This window comes from Monodon monoceros, unplaced genomic scaffold (assembly GCF_005190385.1).
Source record: "Monodon monoceros isolate NGI ecotype Baffin Bay Population unplaced genomic scaffold, NGI_Narwhal_1 Super_Scaffold_6, whole genome shotgun sequence".
NCBI classification, from domain to species: Eukaryota; Metazoa; Chordata; class Mammalia; order Artiodactyla; family Monodontidae; genus Monodon; species Monodon monoceros.
In genome coordinates this window covers 11,721,483-11,738,422 of record NW_021703783.1, presented here as the reverse complement: position 1 = coordinate 11,738,422, position 16,940 = coordinate 11,721,483, and the positions used below count along the sequence as shown (strand labels likewise).

The window sequence follows — 16,940 nt, the reverse complement described above, 5'->3', positions numbered from 1 at the left end:
GATTAGTAGAATTTTTCAGAGAAATCTCTCTTTTAACTTAGTTTAAAACAAAATATCTGGGGGCTTCCCGGGTGGCACAGTGGTTGAGAGTCCGCCTGCCGATACTAGGGGACACGGGTTCGTGCCCCGGTCCAGGAAGATCCCACATGCCGCGGAGCGGCAGGGCCCGTGAGCCATGGCCGCTGAGCCTGTGCTCCGCAACAGGAGAGGCCACAACAGTGAGAGGCCCGCGTACCGCAAAAAACAAAACCCAAAAAAACCCAAAATATCTGACTTCCTCCTTTGTTGGTTCCAGGAATATGTGTTCTTGTTTGGCGTTTTTATTAGTTAGGACTTAGATATTGCACAATTCTTAGAAAAAGGTAGCTACTCTTACTGTATCATCAGCCTTGTTGCCTTTACTCTGAACTCAGTTATGAACTAAATCCTAAAACTGGAAGAAACATTAAAGATCATTAATCCAGACCCTCATTTTGTAGAAGAGGCAGCTGAAATTCAGAGGGCCTGGGTCATCTTTCTAAGGTGACACAATTTGACTGTGAAGGCAAGTACCTCTAGGTAAGGGTCCCCTTCCTGCACCCAGCTTCCTCCCTAAACATATGAGCATTTTCCATATAACTGGGGACCATGAGGTCTTCTGGAAAGTTCCTTTGCCCAGAAGACCAGCTTTTCCAGAGTGGGCACTTGCTTGAGTATTTAAATCAGAGGCAGACATCATGATCATTGCCATGGTAGTCCAACATCTAGATTCTCTAAATATATCCAAGGGCAACAAGCAAAACATGCAAGTCACTTTACGGTGGGTGGGAGAAACGATTTTAGGGAAGTGCTGAAATTGTGCGGCATGGCCATGGGCAGTTGGCAAATTGCAGTGACACTCAGAAAACCACTGCAATGAGAAATGGGGGAGACATATATTGAGGACAGGTATCGGTTAGTCTTGGGCCCAGGAATGGAGCCATGGAACAGTGACATGCCTGGCAGCCTAACCCAGACAAACATGCTTGCACGGGGCTGCTGGCCATCAGGAATGTATAAGAATAGTAGCACAGCAGTTACGATCCTCTGCAGACCTAAGGAAATTGCATGTGTTTATAAGAGGTCAATAGATGAGAACTTTCACAAGCTTCCATCATCAATCCCTCCTACTCATACACCCCCTTAATGCCCATAGACTCTGTCATTTATCGTCTTACTACAGATCCACCCACCCTAAGGCCACCCCCTCCAATGGCACCCTTGGTCCCATCTCCTTTGGCCCATTTAAGGACCAACAAATCTCACTTCTCACCCCAACAAACCTCACCCCAACAAATCTCACCTCTAACTATCCTGCATCATCAATTTCCCCTGCTCTGTTGAATCATCCTGATTAGCTCAATGGCAAACTGTTTCCACCCACTTAAAGGCAAGGAAAAACAAAACAAAATACAAACTTGGATCCTTTTATCCTCAGCTACTGCCCATTTTCTCACCTTTTTACAGTCTTACCTCTGCAAAAGTTTAATTCCAGCTGTCTTCAGTTTTTCTGCTTTTGTTATCTTTTTTTCCTCATTCACCATTCTACCCAAATGCCTTCTCTGCAAATCACCAATGACTTCTGGATTGCTAAGATCAGTGATCAATTCTGATTTGTCATCTAACTTATCAACAAACTTGACATGTTGATCACTGTCTATTCACTCAAGTACTTTCTTGGCTTGGCTCTTAGGACATCAGATTTTTTTTTTTTTTTTTTTTTTTTTTTGTCGTACGCGGGCCTCTCACTGTTGTGGCCTCTCCCGTTGCGGCGCACAGGCTCCGGACGCACAGGCCCAGCGGCCATTGGCTCACGGGCCCAGCCGCTCCGCGGCATGTGGGATCCTCCCGGAGCGGGGCACAAACCCGCGTCCCCTGCATTGGCAGGCGGACTCTCAACCACTGCGCAACCAGGGAAGCCCTAGGACATCACATTGTATGTGCTTCTTCTTACTTTACTGACCACTTTTTCTCAGGCTCCTTTGCTGGTTTTCCCTCACCACTTCCACTTTTAAAAGTTGGGGTGCCTAGGGCTTAGTTCTTGGGTAGCATTCTTTTTTCATTACTTGTTCCCTGATAACCTCATCAAGTCTGTTTTCTGTCTACCCTCATATTTATATTTCCAGTGCTGAAATCCCCAGAACCCAAGCTCCTTTCTCCAACTGCCTACTCAGTAACTGTTCTTTATTGTTTAATAGGCACCTTCAAATGTTGACACATCCCAAACCGAACTTCTGACCTTTCCCCCCAAACCTGCCTCTCCCATAATCTTCCTCAACTCAATAAATTGCACGTTTGTCCTTCCAATTTCTCAGACCCCAGAACTTGTCATTTCCCTAGACCTCTTTCATTCATTCACAGACAACACCTAAATCTATCAGTAGATTCTCTCAGCCCCACCTTCAAATAAATTTTGAATCTGATCACTTTTCATCATGCTGGTGGAAGCAAGTATAAGCTTGTATCTGGATAGACGCTACAGCCTCCTAACCCTAAGGAGGAGGGTGATCACGTAAGTTATCAAAAGTGTCCAGTTGGAATCCTTTTGGGAGGAAAGGCATTGCTAAAGAAGATGACTAGCTTTTACCTGATCCATAACAGATATCTGGTATCTGAAGCAACTGGGATGAAAGGTCATCTTATCTAACTGGTCTCCTGCTTTTACCCTCACCCATGTGATCCCTGGAACTGGTCAGGTCACGTTACTCCTCTGCTTGAACCACCCAGGGGAATGTCATCTCCCTCTGGTTAAATCCTGCACGATTTGTTCCCTTGCTACCTTTCTGCCTTCTAAGTTACTCTTTGTCTCTATTCCACGTCAGTGACACTGCCTTCTCAACTTTTCCTTGAACTTTCCAAGCGCAGCGCTGCTTCTTGAACTTTGCATCTGTGGTTCCTTCTGCCTACAGACTCTCCTCCCAGCTGCCTGCTCGGCATCTGCAGCTCCCTCAGGATTTGGCTGAAATAGCACCTTCACAGTGCAGCTTCCTCTATCCCCATCCCTACAAAAACTGCATCCCCACCTGCACCACAGAACTCTTCCTGCTTCATTTTTCTCCATAACACTTATCACCATTTGGCATCCTTATATTTATGCTTGTCTCTTTTTCTCCACTAGAAGGAGGATAGAAATTTCTGTCAGCTTTGTTCATTTCTGTATCCTTAGCACCTAGATTAGTGGGAAGCACATAATAAATGTTAAATAAAGATTTGTTGACTGATAGGATAAGTGAATTTTTAAAAACTATAGTACCTTGCTTATTTTATTATCTTCTTTCTAATTGACTGGTGGTATATATATGCTGTACTTGGTAAATTTTTGCCAGCCATCACAGTCATATTATTACCCAAATTAATAGAATATCTGCGTAAAGTGTGTTTATATATATATAAATTATGTTAAATATAAATATATATAAATAAAGGATATACACACTTTCTTTCCTTTATCATTTCCTCCCTCTCTTCAATCCATTCATTCGTTCATCTTCCTTTCCTCTCTCTGTGCTACATTGACACAAATTTATTCACCTTCTTATTGAACTCATTTTTGTTTGTGTGTTTTGGTGGTGGGTAAGGGGAATAACAAGTTAGTCACTTACCGGGAGAGGATTCAAGGAAAGGGATGGGTGGCTAGGGAGAGGAACTTTAGACTTCAGTTTGCCATGACTCACAACACTTAACTCAATTCGTTCCAAAAATGAGAAGTGCATATATCCAAGTAACTATTTCCCAAAATTGTACACTCAATGACTTCAACATAAGAATTAAACAAATTTTCTCAACTGACAGAGAGACCAGGAAGGGCGGGCGGTACCTTGTAATGGCTGGGCTTTTATATAGTCAGAAATTACATTTCATCAAAATGGATATAATTATTTGTAAGCTACTAAAATTTGATGTGTGAGTGTGCATGAGAGAGAGAGAGTGAGAGAAGAGAGCAGATTCTGATATCCCCCCAATTCCTAACATCTGTATCTATCGTCAAATTATGTTTTAAAGATTTCTCATATCTATATAAAAACTTTCATGGCGGAGATTAAGGAAATCAAGCCAATTTCACAATGCTCAAATTCCCAAACAGGAACAGAAAGCCACAGGAATGGGTGTGAGGCTCCTTCCTGCTCTGTTAAATGCGTTCGTAGAAAAATGAAGTTTTTAGAAAAAAAAATACACCCCAAATCCAGGAAGACATAAGCCAGCAGATGGATTAAAAAGTACTGTTTCTAGATCCAGGCTCAACAGATTTCTCTAGGTTTCAACTTGCCCAAATGAGGACATCGCACTAAATTATCTCCAAATCTCTCCCAGAACTAAAGTTACCTGAGTCCTTATCTTGAGCCTGCCTGAGCAGGTTGGTGGTCAGGATAAAGCAGACCTTTGACAATAGTGGTGTACACATTCTGTTTTTCGCCTTTCTCTGACTTTATTGGCTGTTCCTTCCATGTCTCTCTTGCTAACTGCTCTCCCTCTGCTCAGTCTCTAAATGCTAGAGAGTGGTTCTTCTTGGCTAGACCCAGGGCTCCTCTACTCTGTTTCTACTTAGTACTTGATGATCTTATCCAGACACCCCCAAATTTATGTTTCCACCCTAGAATTCTCCCCTGATCTCCAGACACATATATCAACAGTCTCTTTACTTGAAAACTGCACTTGGATGTCCTTTTGATTTTTTATGTCTGAGGAAGAATCCTTGACTCTCAGCTTTCCTCCAGTTTCCTCCTCTTCTAGTTTTTCTAGTCCTTTCAATCTCAGTAAATTGTACCACCCACCACGCTAGTTGCTCGAGAGCAAAGCCTAGGAGACATTCTTAATTTCTCTTTCTCTCATTTGGGGTTTCACCCCATCAGAAAATTCTGGGCACACAACCTCCAAAACAGCTCCTGAAGATTCTGCCCAGTTTTCTCCATCTCCATTATTACCATTTCAGTCAAAGTTACCATCATTTCCCACAGCACTTATTTTAATTAGAATGCTGTTTTTAAGGCTAATGACAAATAATCCCTTAATTGGTCTCCCTACCTTTATTGTTGACCCCCAAATCCTTTCTCCCTTGAGCAACTGGAAGGCTTATTTTAAATATAGGTCAGATTATTTATGTTAAATTCTCTAAATGGCTTCAAATGTGCAATTTCAAAATAAAATCTCAACTCCATGTCTCGCAAGTCCCATATAATCTGACTTCTCCTGTTCTTTCTGCCTACGTGCTCTTCCTCAACCTTTTCATGGATGATCCTTGTTATTCAGATCTCTTCTCGTTGCTTCCTCAGAGAAAGCTTTTACTCCAAAGCCATCTGCATCACACTACCCTATTTTAATGCTCTGTAAAGCACTTATGACCATCTCTCCCTTCACTAGATCGTAAGCTCCTTGTGAACAGAAAATGAACGTAACTTTTTGGGTTTATTACGATAAGAAGTCTGGCATCTGAGCAGTGCTTAGAAGTTTCTCAGCATATATTTGTTAAATAAATTAATGAATGGATATTCTATTACCATAGATCTATTTTATGAATCTCATTCTTATTTCTTTCTCATTCTTGTTTCTTTTCCTCACTTCTTCCTCCCCCACCCCAGCCTTTTTTTTTCTTTTTAGGTTGGAAAACTGATTGTACGACGCAAGCTTATCAAATCCTCCTAAAGTTTCTCCAGAGTTCCAGGTAGATTCACCAAGACTAGAAGTTACAACTGGTTGCTCGTTGAAGCCGCAGTTGTATGCAGACCAACGAGCTCTTGTAAAATGACAAGTCTTAGTGCAGATTTGATTGACATTTGCATTAACTGCCAAAGTGAGCTGTCATCACGCACCACCATAGTACCATGAAACTAAGATTCTTAATGGGATGACTGGCTCAAAGCCTTGCAAACGGCACCACTAATGGCACATATCTTCTCTGGATGTCTGTTGATGACATAATAATTGAAAAATTTTGGCAGCTCTTTTGAGAGCTTTCTACCCTTGTACATGCCATCTTGGATTAATTTATGTTGTTCTGGATTTCTGGTTTCTTTCTCCAGATGTAGATCCTGTCCTCCATGACAGCAAGTAGAGCCATTCCAAAGAGATCTCTATACAGAGAAATTAAACTCAGGGTTGGTTCAACAGTGTTGCTCCTAGGTTAAAGATGGCATTCTGATTTAAACAAGCACTGAAAATCTGGGTGCCAGAGCTGTATTTTTCTGTAAAGTAGAATTAATTTGACTTTTATGTATACTAACTGAATGCTGTATAGAAACATAAAAATGGCAAGAATGAATGTTTTGTGAAAAAAATTGCAGTTCAGTTATTACTAAAGCAAGATGTTTCACTTCTCTGAAAGCTGAAACTTGTTTTGGTTAAATATTAACTGTAATACTAATTTCAGCTTCGAGGTCTATAGTTTCAATTCCATTCAACAAATATCTATGAAGCGTCTACAGCAGACAAGGTAGTGTGTGTTACAGAAAATTGAAAGAGCTTATAAAACACAATAATGCCATTAGTAGAATGGAAAATAGACCTTTAGACAAATGGATAAAAAGTAGGGTTATTTCATTTTCAGGGGAGAAAAAAGGGCTAAGGACAGGCACATTATATAAAGATTGTCTTGCTTTCAGAGAGGAACAGGATAGAGGTAATATTCTGTCTGATATTAAGATACCAACATGGAAAAGCTTATCAATTCTAAGGGTAATGATTCACTAGAAATAATTGCTGCGGGAACGTGTCTTCCCTATTTGAAAAGTTCAAAGGAACTTTAAAAAAAGTTTTTATTTTATTTCTTTTATGGGCTGCGCTGGGTCTCCGTTGCTGCGTGCAGGCTTTCTCTAGTTATGGCGAGCAGGGCTACTCTTCGTTGCAGTGCACAGGCTTCTCATTGCGGTGGCTTCTCTTGTTGCAGAGCACAGGCTCTAGGCATGCAACCTGTGGGCTCAGTAGTTGTGGCTCACGGGCTCTAGAGTGTAGGCTCAGTAGTTGTGGTGCATGGGCTTTGTTGCTCTGTGGCATGTGGGATCTTCCCGGACCAGGGCCCGAACCTGTGTCCCCTGCATTGGTAGGCAGACTCTTAACCACTGCACCACCAGGGAAGCTCTCAAAGGGACTTCCTAAACTGGTTTAGGCAGTCCTGTCTGTTAATGGGGAGACACGGGGACTCAAAAACCTCATGATAAGTTTGGGAAATTATGACGGTTTTTTACTCACATTCCTATTTGTTTGAGTGTAATTGTCCCAGTTCATGACTTTAACTCATATTCCTGAGGCTTCACGGATCATCCATAATGTCACATAAAAATGACAGCAAAACACACAATAGGCCACTGAATGCTACTTTGGTAAGACCACTTCTGAACTTGTACTTTAAGGGAGACCAACAAATCAAATAAGTTGGAGAAAGCATCTAGAAACCCGAGAAACACTTATGGTTGCTTCTGCTAATAAAGCTTGGGAAAAGAAAGTCTTGGGGAACACAGGCATGAACTTCAAGTAATTCCAGTTACCTGGAAACAAGTTTTGAACTAACATTCATACAGAGAACAAAATCAGAGTTAATGGTTGGAATCAGGTGATTTTTTTGTCTTAATAAATAGATCGTGCAATGTTGGAAGCTGGTGATCTCCACATTCCTGGAATTCAAGTATAGACTACTAGGGAAAAGCAGATTGTGTGCAGTGCATGAAAGAACTCTACTCATGATTCTCAACAGGGGTAGTACCGCCCCCTTGAGGGTGCTTGGAAATTTGCAGAAATGTTTTTAGTAGTCACAATGGAGGAAGTTAACCATACTTCTGTGGGCAGGGCTCAGAAATACTAGATGTCCCAATAATCAAGAAAGTTCCAAAGAGAAAAATTGTCCCATGTCCCACGTTCCACATGAATTTATAACTTTGCATCAGAATAAATCCACTATACATATAAGTACAAGTACTTTATCATGCAATTAATATTGGAAAAAAATTTAAGGTTAAGTAAGATAATTTTGAAGAAAGTTGCCATGAAGAAGGACACAAATGGAATTAAGATGTTATTTAAAAACTATTCAACACCATACACAAAAATAAACTCAAAATGGATCAAAGACCTAAATGTAAGGCTGGACACTATAAAACTCTTAGAGGAAAACATAGGCAGAACACTCTTTCACATAAATCACAGCAATATCTTTTTTTAGTCCACCTCCTAGAGTAATTTAAAAAAAACAAAACAAAAATAAACAAATGGGATCTAATTAAACTTAAAAGCTTTTGCACAGTAAAGGAAACCATAAACAAAATGGAAAGACAACCCACAGAATGAGGGAAAATATTTGCAAATGAAGTGACCCACAGGGATTAATCTCCAAAATATACAAACAGCTCATGCAGCTCAATATCAAAAAAACAAACAACCCAATCCAAAAATGGGCAGAAGATCTAAACAGACACTTCTCTAAAGAAGACATACAGATGGCCAAAAAGCACATGAAAAGATGCTCAACATCACTAATTATCAGAAAAACGCAAATCAAAACTACAATGAGGTATCACCTCACACCGGTCAGAATGGCCATCATCAAAAATTCTACAAACAATAAATACTGGAGAGGGTGTGGAGAAAAAGAAACCCTCCTACACTGTTGGTGGGAATGTAAATTGGTGTAGCCAATATGGAGAACAGTATGGAGGTTCCTTAAAAAACTAAAATAGAGCTACCATGTGATCCAGCAATTCCACTCCTGGGTATATATCAGAGAAAACCATAATTCAAAAAGATACATGCACCCCAATGTTCATTGCAGCACTGTTTACAATGGCCAAGACATGGAAGCAACCTAAATGTCCATTGACAGAGGAATGGATAAAGAAGGTGTGGTACATATATACAATGGAATATTACTCAGCTGTAATGTCAAACAAAATAATGTCTTTGCAATAACATGGATGGATCTAGAGATTATCATAGTAAGAGAAATAAGTCAGACAGAGAAAGACAAATATCATATGATATCACTTATATGTGGAATCTAATTTAAAAACATGATATAAATGAACTTATTTACAAAACAGAAACAGACTCACAGATTTTGAAAACAAACTTATGGTTACCAGAGGGAAACATGGAGGGGGGAGGGATAAATTAGGAGCTTGGAATTAGCATACACACGCTACTATATATAAAATAGATAACCAACAAGGACCTACTGTATAGCACAGGGAACTCTACTAAATATTCTGTAATAACCTATATGGGAAAAGAATCTGAAAAGGAATGAATATATGTATACGTATAACCGAATCACTTTGCTGTACACCTGAAACTAAAACAACATTGTAAATAAACTATACTCCAATAAAATTTTTTTTAAAATGTTATTAAAAAAACCTACTCAATAATTCACTTTTTCTGCCCATAGCGTCTACTTAGTACATCATGCATTTTCAATTACCAAATTAATTCTAAAGGATTTCAGTGCAAGAGTTTAGTTTTTACTGTGCCAAATAAGAGACAAAAAAGATTTAAGACTTTGTGTCTTATGCATTGAATTATAGAGAAATGCAACTAGTGGATAAACTAAGAAAAGATTGTTTTGTTTGGTTCTGGATTTTCCAAGAGTTTTCTAAAGGTACATCACTGTCAGCGCTGCTGCTCCTGGTATTTAAGCTGCTAATAAAACACCCTGGATTGTTCTTTACTTATAGCTGCACATATGAACATGTGTAATAACAGAAACGATTTGAAACTTTTACAGACAGACACAGAATATAAATTAGCAGATATCTGAAACGGTGATGTCAGTAAGTTGAACTAAATGTTTTGAATTTATTTTTATTGCCATATACATTTATTTTTTATTGAATTATAATAGACACACAACATTGTATTAGTTTCAGGTGTACAACATAATGATTCAATATTTGTATGGATCATGAAATGATTTCATGATGTCTAGTTATGTATATATTTAAAATTTTCAACTATAAAAATGATGAGATCTCTGCTGTGAAAATTACATATTGAACTGCATTTATTTTGGGGTTATCATTCTCAAACTGATACTGCCCCAAGAGGTCTACCACCCAACTTTTTGCCCATCTGTCCTCTTTTGCCTATGGCTGATTATAGGATATTACTTCTGAGGTCCCTTTAAGTACCAGAAACTAAATATTTACTTTAATACATGGTAGATTGTTGAATGTAGAAGATGTGTTTTGTGTCATATAGTGTCACTTCCAAGTTGTTTTTCATACTATAAATAATTATTTCAACACTACGCAATAAGTTCCAGCTCATTTGCAATAATATCATAGCTTCTTCATTTTCCCTCCTCCACGGCTTATTATTTTTCTCAGCATGTCATCTCTATTTTAACTAAGGTTATTTCCCTCTTTCTTTCATCACAGGCAAATTTGTCTAGTCTCTTATTACTTATCCTAACTCTAGGTTTTATTCTAGGGTCCACCTGTACTTTTATATGCTTTATTTTTAATTATTTAAATAATTTATTTCTAATTAATAATAATAAATTAATTAATATAGATTTATTCATTTCTTTATTTTTATACTTCCTGTATGGAAGAACTACTGATCCTGTTACTTCTTGCAAACTCACATTTATTCGTTTTCATTGTATGTAGTCATCAGGTAGTCCCATTATGACTTTTAGAATAGCTAAAAGCTGTACCTGAACATATACATAGGGAATCCATATTATTTTTTATAAATTATTTTTCTTTTATTTTGATTTTGGATTAGAGTTAGGATTTATATCAAGTTTAAAAAATCAACATGTGGATTATTTTATCTATGAATTTCAATTTAAGATATTAATGAGGGCATTGCATAATATTTATATAAAAGGGGAATGGTGTCTGATAGGGTTGAGAACACGGCACTAGGTAATCTCTAAGGTCCATCCATCTCTAAAATTCTAAGACTCGTTGGTTGCTCTAGCCTTACTATGAGTGATGAACACTCTTGTCTCCAGCACAGTAAACACTGCACTCACAGAAATTTGTAAGTTGAATGTACTCTTTTGATAGTATTATGTCTCTTTTGTACTTATAAAAGACAGCAAACCATTTTTTTTTCTATTTCACTGAGTTGTGAAGACCATGTTAAACCAAGAGATACACACACTAGTTCTCCCAGCATGATTATTTTCACACACCCACCTGTGTACTTTTCTTACCTAGCTTGACGAGGTGGAGCATGGAGGTATTGCTTCCTCTTTCAGTGCAAGCAGTTACGGAGATATTGTAGATATCTCCCGGAGGCAGGCTGAGAATTGTGGTCATGACATTGCGTGTTACCTGCAAGATCGTCAGAATGGAGGGTTTAAGCTTCTAATGGCCTTGAACTAGAATACCATTCCAAACAACTACAGGGCTGTCACAGATGTTCCCTCTTTGTTCTGTGCTGCCATCTACAGTTGACTAAGCCTTACGAATATATTATTTCCTCTAAGCATGATATAAATTTCTCAGCTGAGCCAAATGCAAGGTAGCCTTAAATAGGCACAATACCTAAAGGGGCATTTTTGTGATTAATTCCTTTGTTTGGAATGGGTATTACTCTGATTTTTCCCCCTCATATTCACAGCAAATTTTAGAAAAAGCAATTGCTTGGTTTTACTAATAGGAACATTGTTCAGCCTTAGCTGAGAAGCTCAAAAGAAACCTAACCATGTCTATGGACACCTGCTTTCTTAACTTAAGACTATATTTCCCAGTTTCTTCTATAGCCAGTGCAGACCATGTGACCCCATTCCAACCATGGGTAAGAGGAGGTACCATGGGCAACTTGTAGTTTTGTTCACACCCTGTATGCGCTGGGCCTTTGTGTCCTCTCTTTCCCCCTTCCTGTGGGCTGGAATATGGCCGTAAAGATGAGGACTACACATAGTGGCAGATGCAGCAGCAAAATAGAAAGAATCTGGACCCCTGGATGATCCCTCACAGCAGAGGTGCCCTGTTAGTGCTGGGTACCATGAGAGAGACATAGGTGTTGATATTCTTTAATCCACAGCCTTAAAAAAAATATTATTACAGTCATTTAGTTGGTACCCTAACTACTATAACAAAAAGCTTAATAAACCAGGAGAAAAGAAATTTGTATTTTCAACACATCCGTATATTTAGGTGTTGGGGATATATGGAGAAAATAATGAAATAACTATGGTTTTCTTGAAAATGTTTAGTATCCTGAAGAAAAAGCTCAGTCATAACTTTAAACACAGGTGAAGTCAATAATCAATAGATACAATGATTACTACTCACTACTAAAGATTAAAAGCTAAGCTCTGTGAAAGAAGGAATTTAATTTTTGTTCACTATCCTGTCTCCAGAACCAAAAACAGTGCCACTTGGCATACAAATATTTTTTTGATGTCTCAATAAATGTTTGCTTCATGGTTTTCAACAGATGCCCAATACTGGGAATCAAAGATACATACACTCTTTTTAATTTTCTTCTTTCCTTCTGCAACAACCATCCAGTGGAGCATTCTAGAATGCGAGAGGTCAGTAGTGTCATCCCCGTATGTCCAACTGATATATAACAGACTGTTGAAATATTCCACAGAAGTGATTTCTGGAGCAACTGGGGCTATGAGGGAGGAAAGAACTACACTTTAGTATAAGAGACTATGAATAATTAAAGTACTTATCAACAGAGCATGAAATCCCATATATAGTTAATTTAGAGAATTAAAATTCACACCTCATGATGGTCCTAAGGACTCTTGGACCTGTCGATAATATAGTGAAGTTTGGTGGTATGAGGTGGGCACTTGTTTTGTGAGACACTACCTTGTATGGCTCAGACCCAAGACAGCCAGACCTATACCTGAGGAGAGCAAGTTTTTTTATATAAATTTCATTTACAAGATTCCAAAAATGTTCACATGTTTGGGTCAAATTTGGGGTTAATTTATTGTTGGATCAATAAATTAATATTATTAGGCACTGGTGAACTTATTTTCCAAGCAGTACTAGAAACTCGGGTCCTGTAAACATAAATCTTTTTTATTGTGGCAGCAAAGAAGTTTACGGGAATAAAGAACAGTAGGATCAATGAGTAGAGGAACAGAAAAATAAATATTATGTCCATAAGATAACAAGACAATGGCATTGACAGTGTCTAGCGCAGTGCTTCGCGGAAGGTAGGCTCTATATAAAAGTTGCTGAAGCAAGTATTAAGGGAGGGAAGGAAAAGATTTTTAACTTTAAAAAGCTAAATTCTCCCTGACACTGAGTTTATGAATTTATTTTATAACTTTACACGTTTAAATTTAAAAAAATTCTGATGGGGAGGAGAGTTCATCACAAGCTTTATAATACATAAGCTTTGAAAGCACACTTTAATTATTTTTTAAAGTAACTGATAATTCTGAAGATTTTAACAAATACACAGTTGAATTTAAATTCCATGTGATGTTGGTTTGAAGATAGTCAAGTGTCCTATTCCAAGATGCAGTCCCAAACCAACCAATGTTTGGAGGAGAATTTCAACAAATCAAAAAGACTTATTTTCTTTAACATGCACTAATACGTATAACAAACATTCATAACTATCTATGCTTTCAGATACAATTATTCACTAAAGAGATGTGTAATAGTAAAAAACATATTTCTGTTTCATGCTAAGTATGAGTAGCATTTCTATATGTTTGACAATAAAATCTTGAAATATCAACAATGTCTATAATAAGTAGCACAAACCCATATCATATTGCAGAAAATTCAAATAAAGGAAAATAACCCTGGTTTCTTTATAGCCTCATAACATATTTTTACATAATTCACTATATACAAGAACCTATATGTATATTTCTTCAAAGGATATTTTCTCAAGTTCTAATTTGAGTGAACATATTTAAAATTGCAAAGCCAGAAGTATATATCTCTCGCTCACAGGTTTGAAGTCTTCACATTTTTATATTCCAGTTGTTGATTTCAAATCCAGCATATTGCTGAAAGGCCACCAGATGTCACTATTTGTTTATTAAACATTATTTGGTACACCAGCATAATTAGGAACTTGACTTGCAGACAAACTGCCTAACAAAGATAATAGACTTGAGGTTCTAATAAATCGCACCTTATTCAAGTATTTTATTCCTATTCCCACACAATTTGGCAATTCGGATTACAATTGGAAAACATACGAAAGTAAAGTATGAGGTCTTTATTTGCTTTAAAATTGAAATGAGGGAAGAAAGCCCCCCCTGACCAAAAGCTAAAATTTCAACTAGTTTTAGATACAGGTATAAAAATAAAACTCAGCTACCATATGTATTTTAATAATGATTTAGATTATATAATTTAATTCTCACACTACCCTATGAGGTATTATTATGCCCATTTTATAGATGTGAGAATTGAGACCATCTGTGTCAATATGCTTAGATAACACTGTGGATTCCCAGTGTCAGCATGACTTAGTGGTTGGTCCCAGGAAAAAATAAGAAATTCCCAAAGATCAATTTATTGGAGACAATAGACTGCTCACCTAGGCAAGTAGCTTGCTTATTAACCATAGTTTACATATCCAGACTTGCTTTGTCCACCTAACTCTTATCTCATGACCTTTGCCCATTCCCAGGTAGTTCCCAACTTAGAAAGGCACACCTAAACCATTTGAGTCCAGAACTCCAAATCCTATTAATATTTCATTTCTGATGTCCCCCTTGGGAGACACCACGAACACTCTGTCCAGAAAGTGTCCTGGCTCACTACAGCAAGTTCCCTACGCTTAGCTTTGTTTCATTAGCCAGTTGTTAGGCAATATTTTGAGTTTTACCAGTGAGAAAATACAAGTCCAGGATCATTAAGATAATTTGCTCAAAGTTCTACAGCTGGAAATTAGCAGGGTCAAGGCTGCTCAATCAAGTGATCAGATGTGACGTCTGGGCTTTTTCCAGACAGCTGCTCTGTCTGAGAAGGAAAGAGCATTCTCAGAGTGTTAATCTCAATAAAGTTAAGTGTATAAATTACTGATACAATGAAGTTTAATTATAATTAAGTATGTGATTATGAATATAGTCAAAAAGGCTAACACAGGGCTTGTCAAATAATTGGTATTTTCTCTTTTTATGGTAGTCTTTCACTTCTCTACTTTAATATTATTATTAACATCTGGAACAAAGGAAGCTCTTGACATTGGCCAGTAAACAACAGTCATGAACTATGTAAGTTGATTGTGTAAGAATTCACATGATTAACTTCTTTCCATTGTTTTTTTAATGGATAAATCTCAACAGGGTAAAGCTAGAAGTCCAGTGAGTAAATTATTTTGACAAAATTATTCTTCACCTAAACAATATCTTTCTCTTTTCTTTTCTCAGTATAACTTTAATTATGGCTTTGCAGTCCCATCAAAAGTTCTTGAAAAAATCTTAGTTCAGACAATAAGGGTTACTGTTTCTTGGATGAATTTCCTCTTCTTGTTGCTACCTCTGCCCACCTCTGCTATCTCTGCCATATGATAGTTATCTACATAATTTTAGGTTCTGAGGATCCAACACTAACAGTTTTTTGAGTACTTAAACTTTGTGCCCTGTATTTTGCTAAGCAGCTTTTTTAATTGGGAAGTAACAATAGATAATAATAGCAGATTATAGATACTATTATCATCCCTATTTTTCACCTGAAAAAAACTGAGGTTTAGAATAATTAACTTGCTGGAGTTTACAGGTGGAAGGTGGCAAACGTTTGACTCACACACCCAAGTTTATGTGTCTCCAGGTCTGTTTTAATTCCTGCAGTGGACAGTACTGCAGTCAGCCTGTGACTTTGAAAATGGCTTAATTAATAAGGAAATGGAGGTACTCTACCAAATACAATTATCAAAATGGATAAAATCATTTGAGTGTGGTGTAAAGCTGAAAGCTCTGACTGCTACATCTCAATTCTAATCAATTCTGAACAGGGGTGCATAAATCCAGGGCAGTGACTCAGGATAAAAAGAAATTAAGGACAGTAACTCAGGATACAAATTATATTTTAATTTTTAAAGGCTATTATTTAAACAAATAATAAATTTTCAGAATCAAGTATATCATCTTCTGTGAAATTGATACTCAGTCGGTCCTGGGTGAATGACTGGCAATTTCTGGAGATGGGCCCCCTCAGAACTTCCTCAAAATAGTGATCTCTCCTCATGGGACCATTTCCCCCACACTCACCTGTTATGAAGCTTATGGTGGAACTGTCACAGCAGCTCAGTTCCGGGTCTCCCCATGTTACCATGGTAACTCGAAAGTTGTAGTACCATGCTGGCAACAGATGAGCTATCCTCTGAAAAAAGCAAGAAGACAAAAGACTAAGAGGGAAAATCATATTTTCGGAATACAGTTATGTACTTCTCTCAGGCTATGAAAAAAGTAATTTTTAATTTCCTTTTGCCTTTTTGTATTTCCCATTTCCCATTAAAAATATTCTTTTTGGAATGAGACGACGTGTAAATAAAATGATGCACCACAATATAATATATTTTAAAAAGTGATCAAAAGATATAGAGTCAAATACGTTCAGTATTGGTTTCCTTTTGCAGTTTCCTAAGTTATATTACACAAGAGAATTAGTATTTATTTGTACGTCACTGTATGTACATGTCCTCCGATTTCTAAGGCAAATAACCTTTCACAACTTTATATTCTCCCAGTATGGACCATAAAGATGCATCCATATTGGGTGGCAATCACCAGGGTTGTCAACTGGGTAGAGGGCAATTGTGTAATTTGTATGTGACCTGTAGCTAACCTGCACTTTTAAAATTATTCTAGTCTCAGAAAGAGCAATCTTTTCCTGCTCTCTTGAAGAACATCCTCTAAGGGCCTGACATTATTGGTATTTAACTGATTTTTCAATGTCAAGAAGAGCCATCATTAGAGTTAAGCAGTGTCAACTAATTATTGAATGACTAGAGGAAATCTCCTGTGTTTTCTTCCTTAGGAGCAGAGAGAA

General features: G+C 37.7%; 1 protein-coding gene across 2 annotated transcripts in view; it reads right to left on the bottom strand.

Moving 5' to 3' along the window:
• Positions 1-16,940, bottom strand: part of PTPRO (protein tyrosine phosphatase receptor type O) — a 230,956-nt gene that overhangs the window by 55,838 nt on the left and 158,178 nt on the right. For both annotated transcript variants that reach the window (XM_029205425.1, XM_029205426.1), the window contains exons 10-12: positions 16,160-16,271; positions 12,428-12,579; positions 11,165-11,285 (exon numbers count right to left, since the gene is read on the bottom strand). In XM_029205425.1, coding sequence (XP_029061258.1) covers positions 11,165-11,285; positions 12,428-12,579; positions 16,160-16,271 — 385 coding nt within the window. The remainder of the gene's footprint in view (positions 1-11,164; positions 11,286-12,427; positions 12,580-16,159; positions 16,272-16,940) is intronic.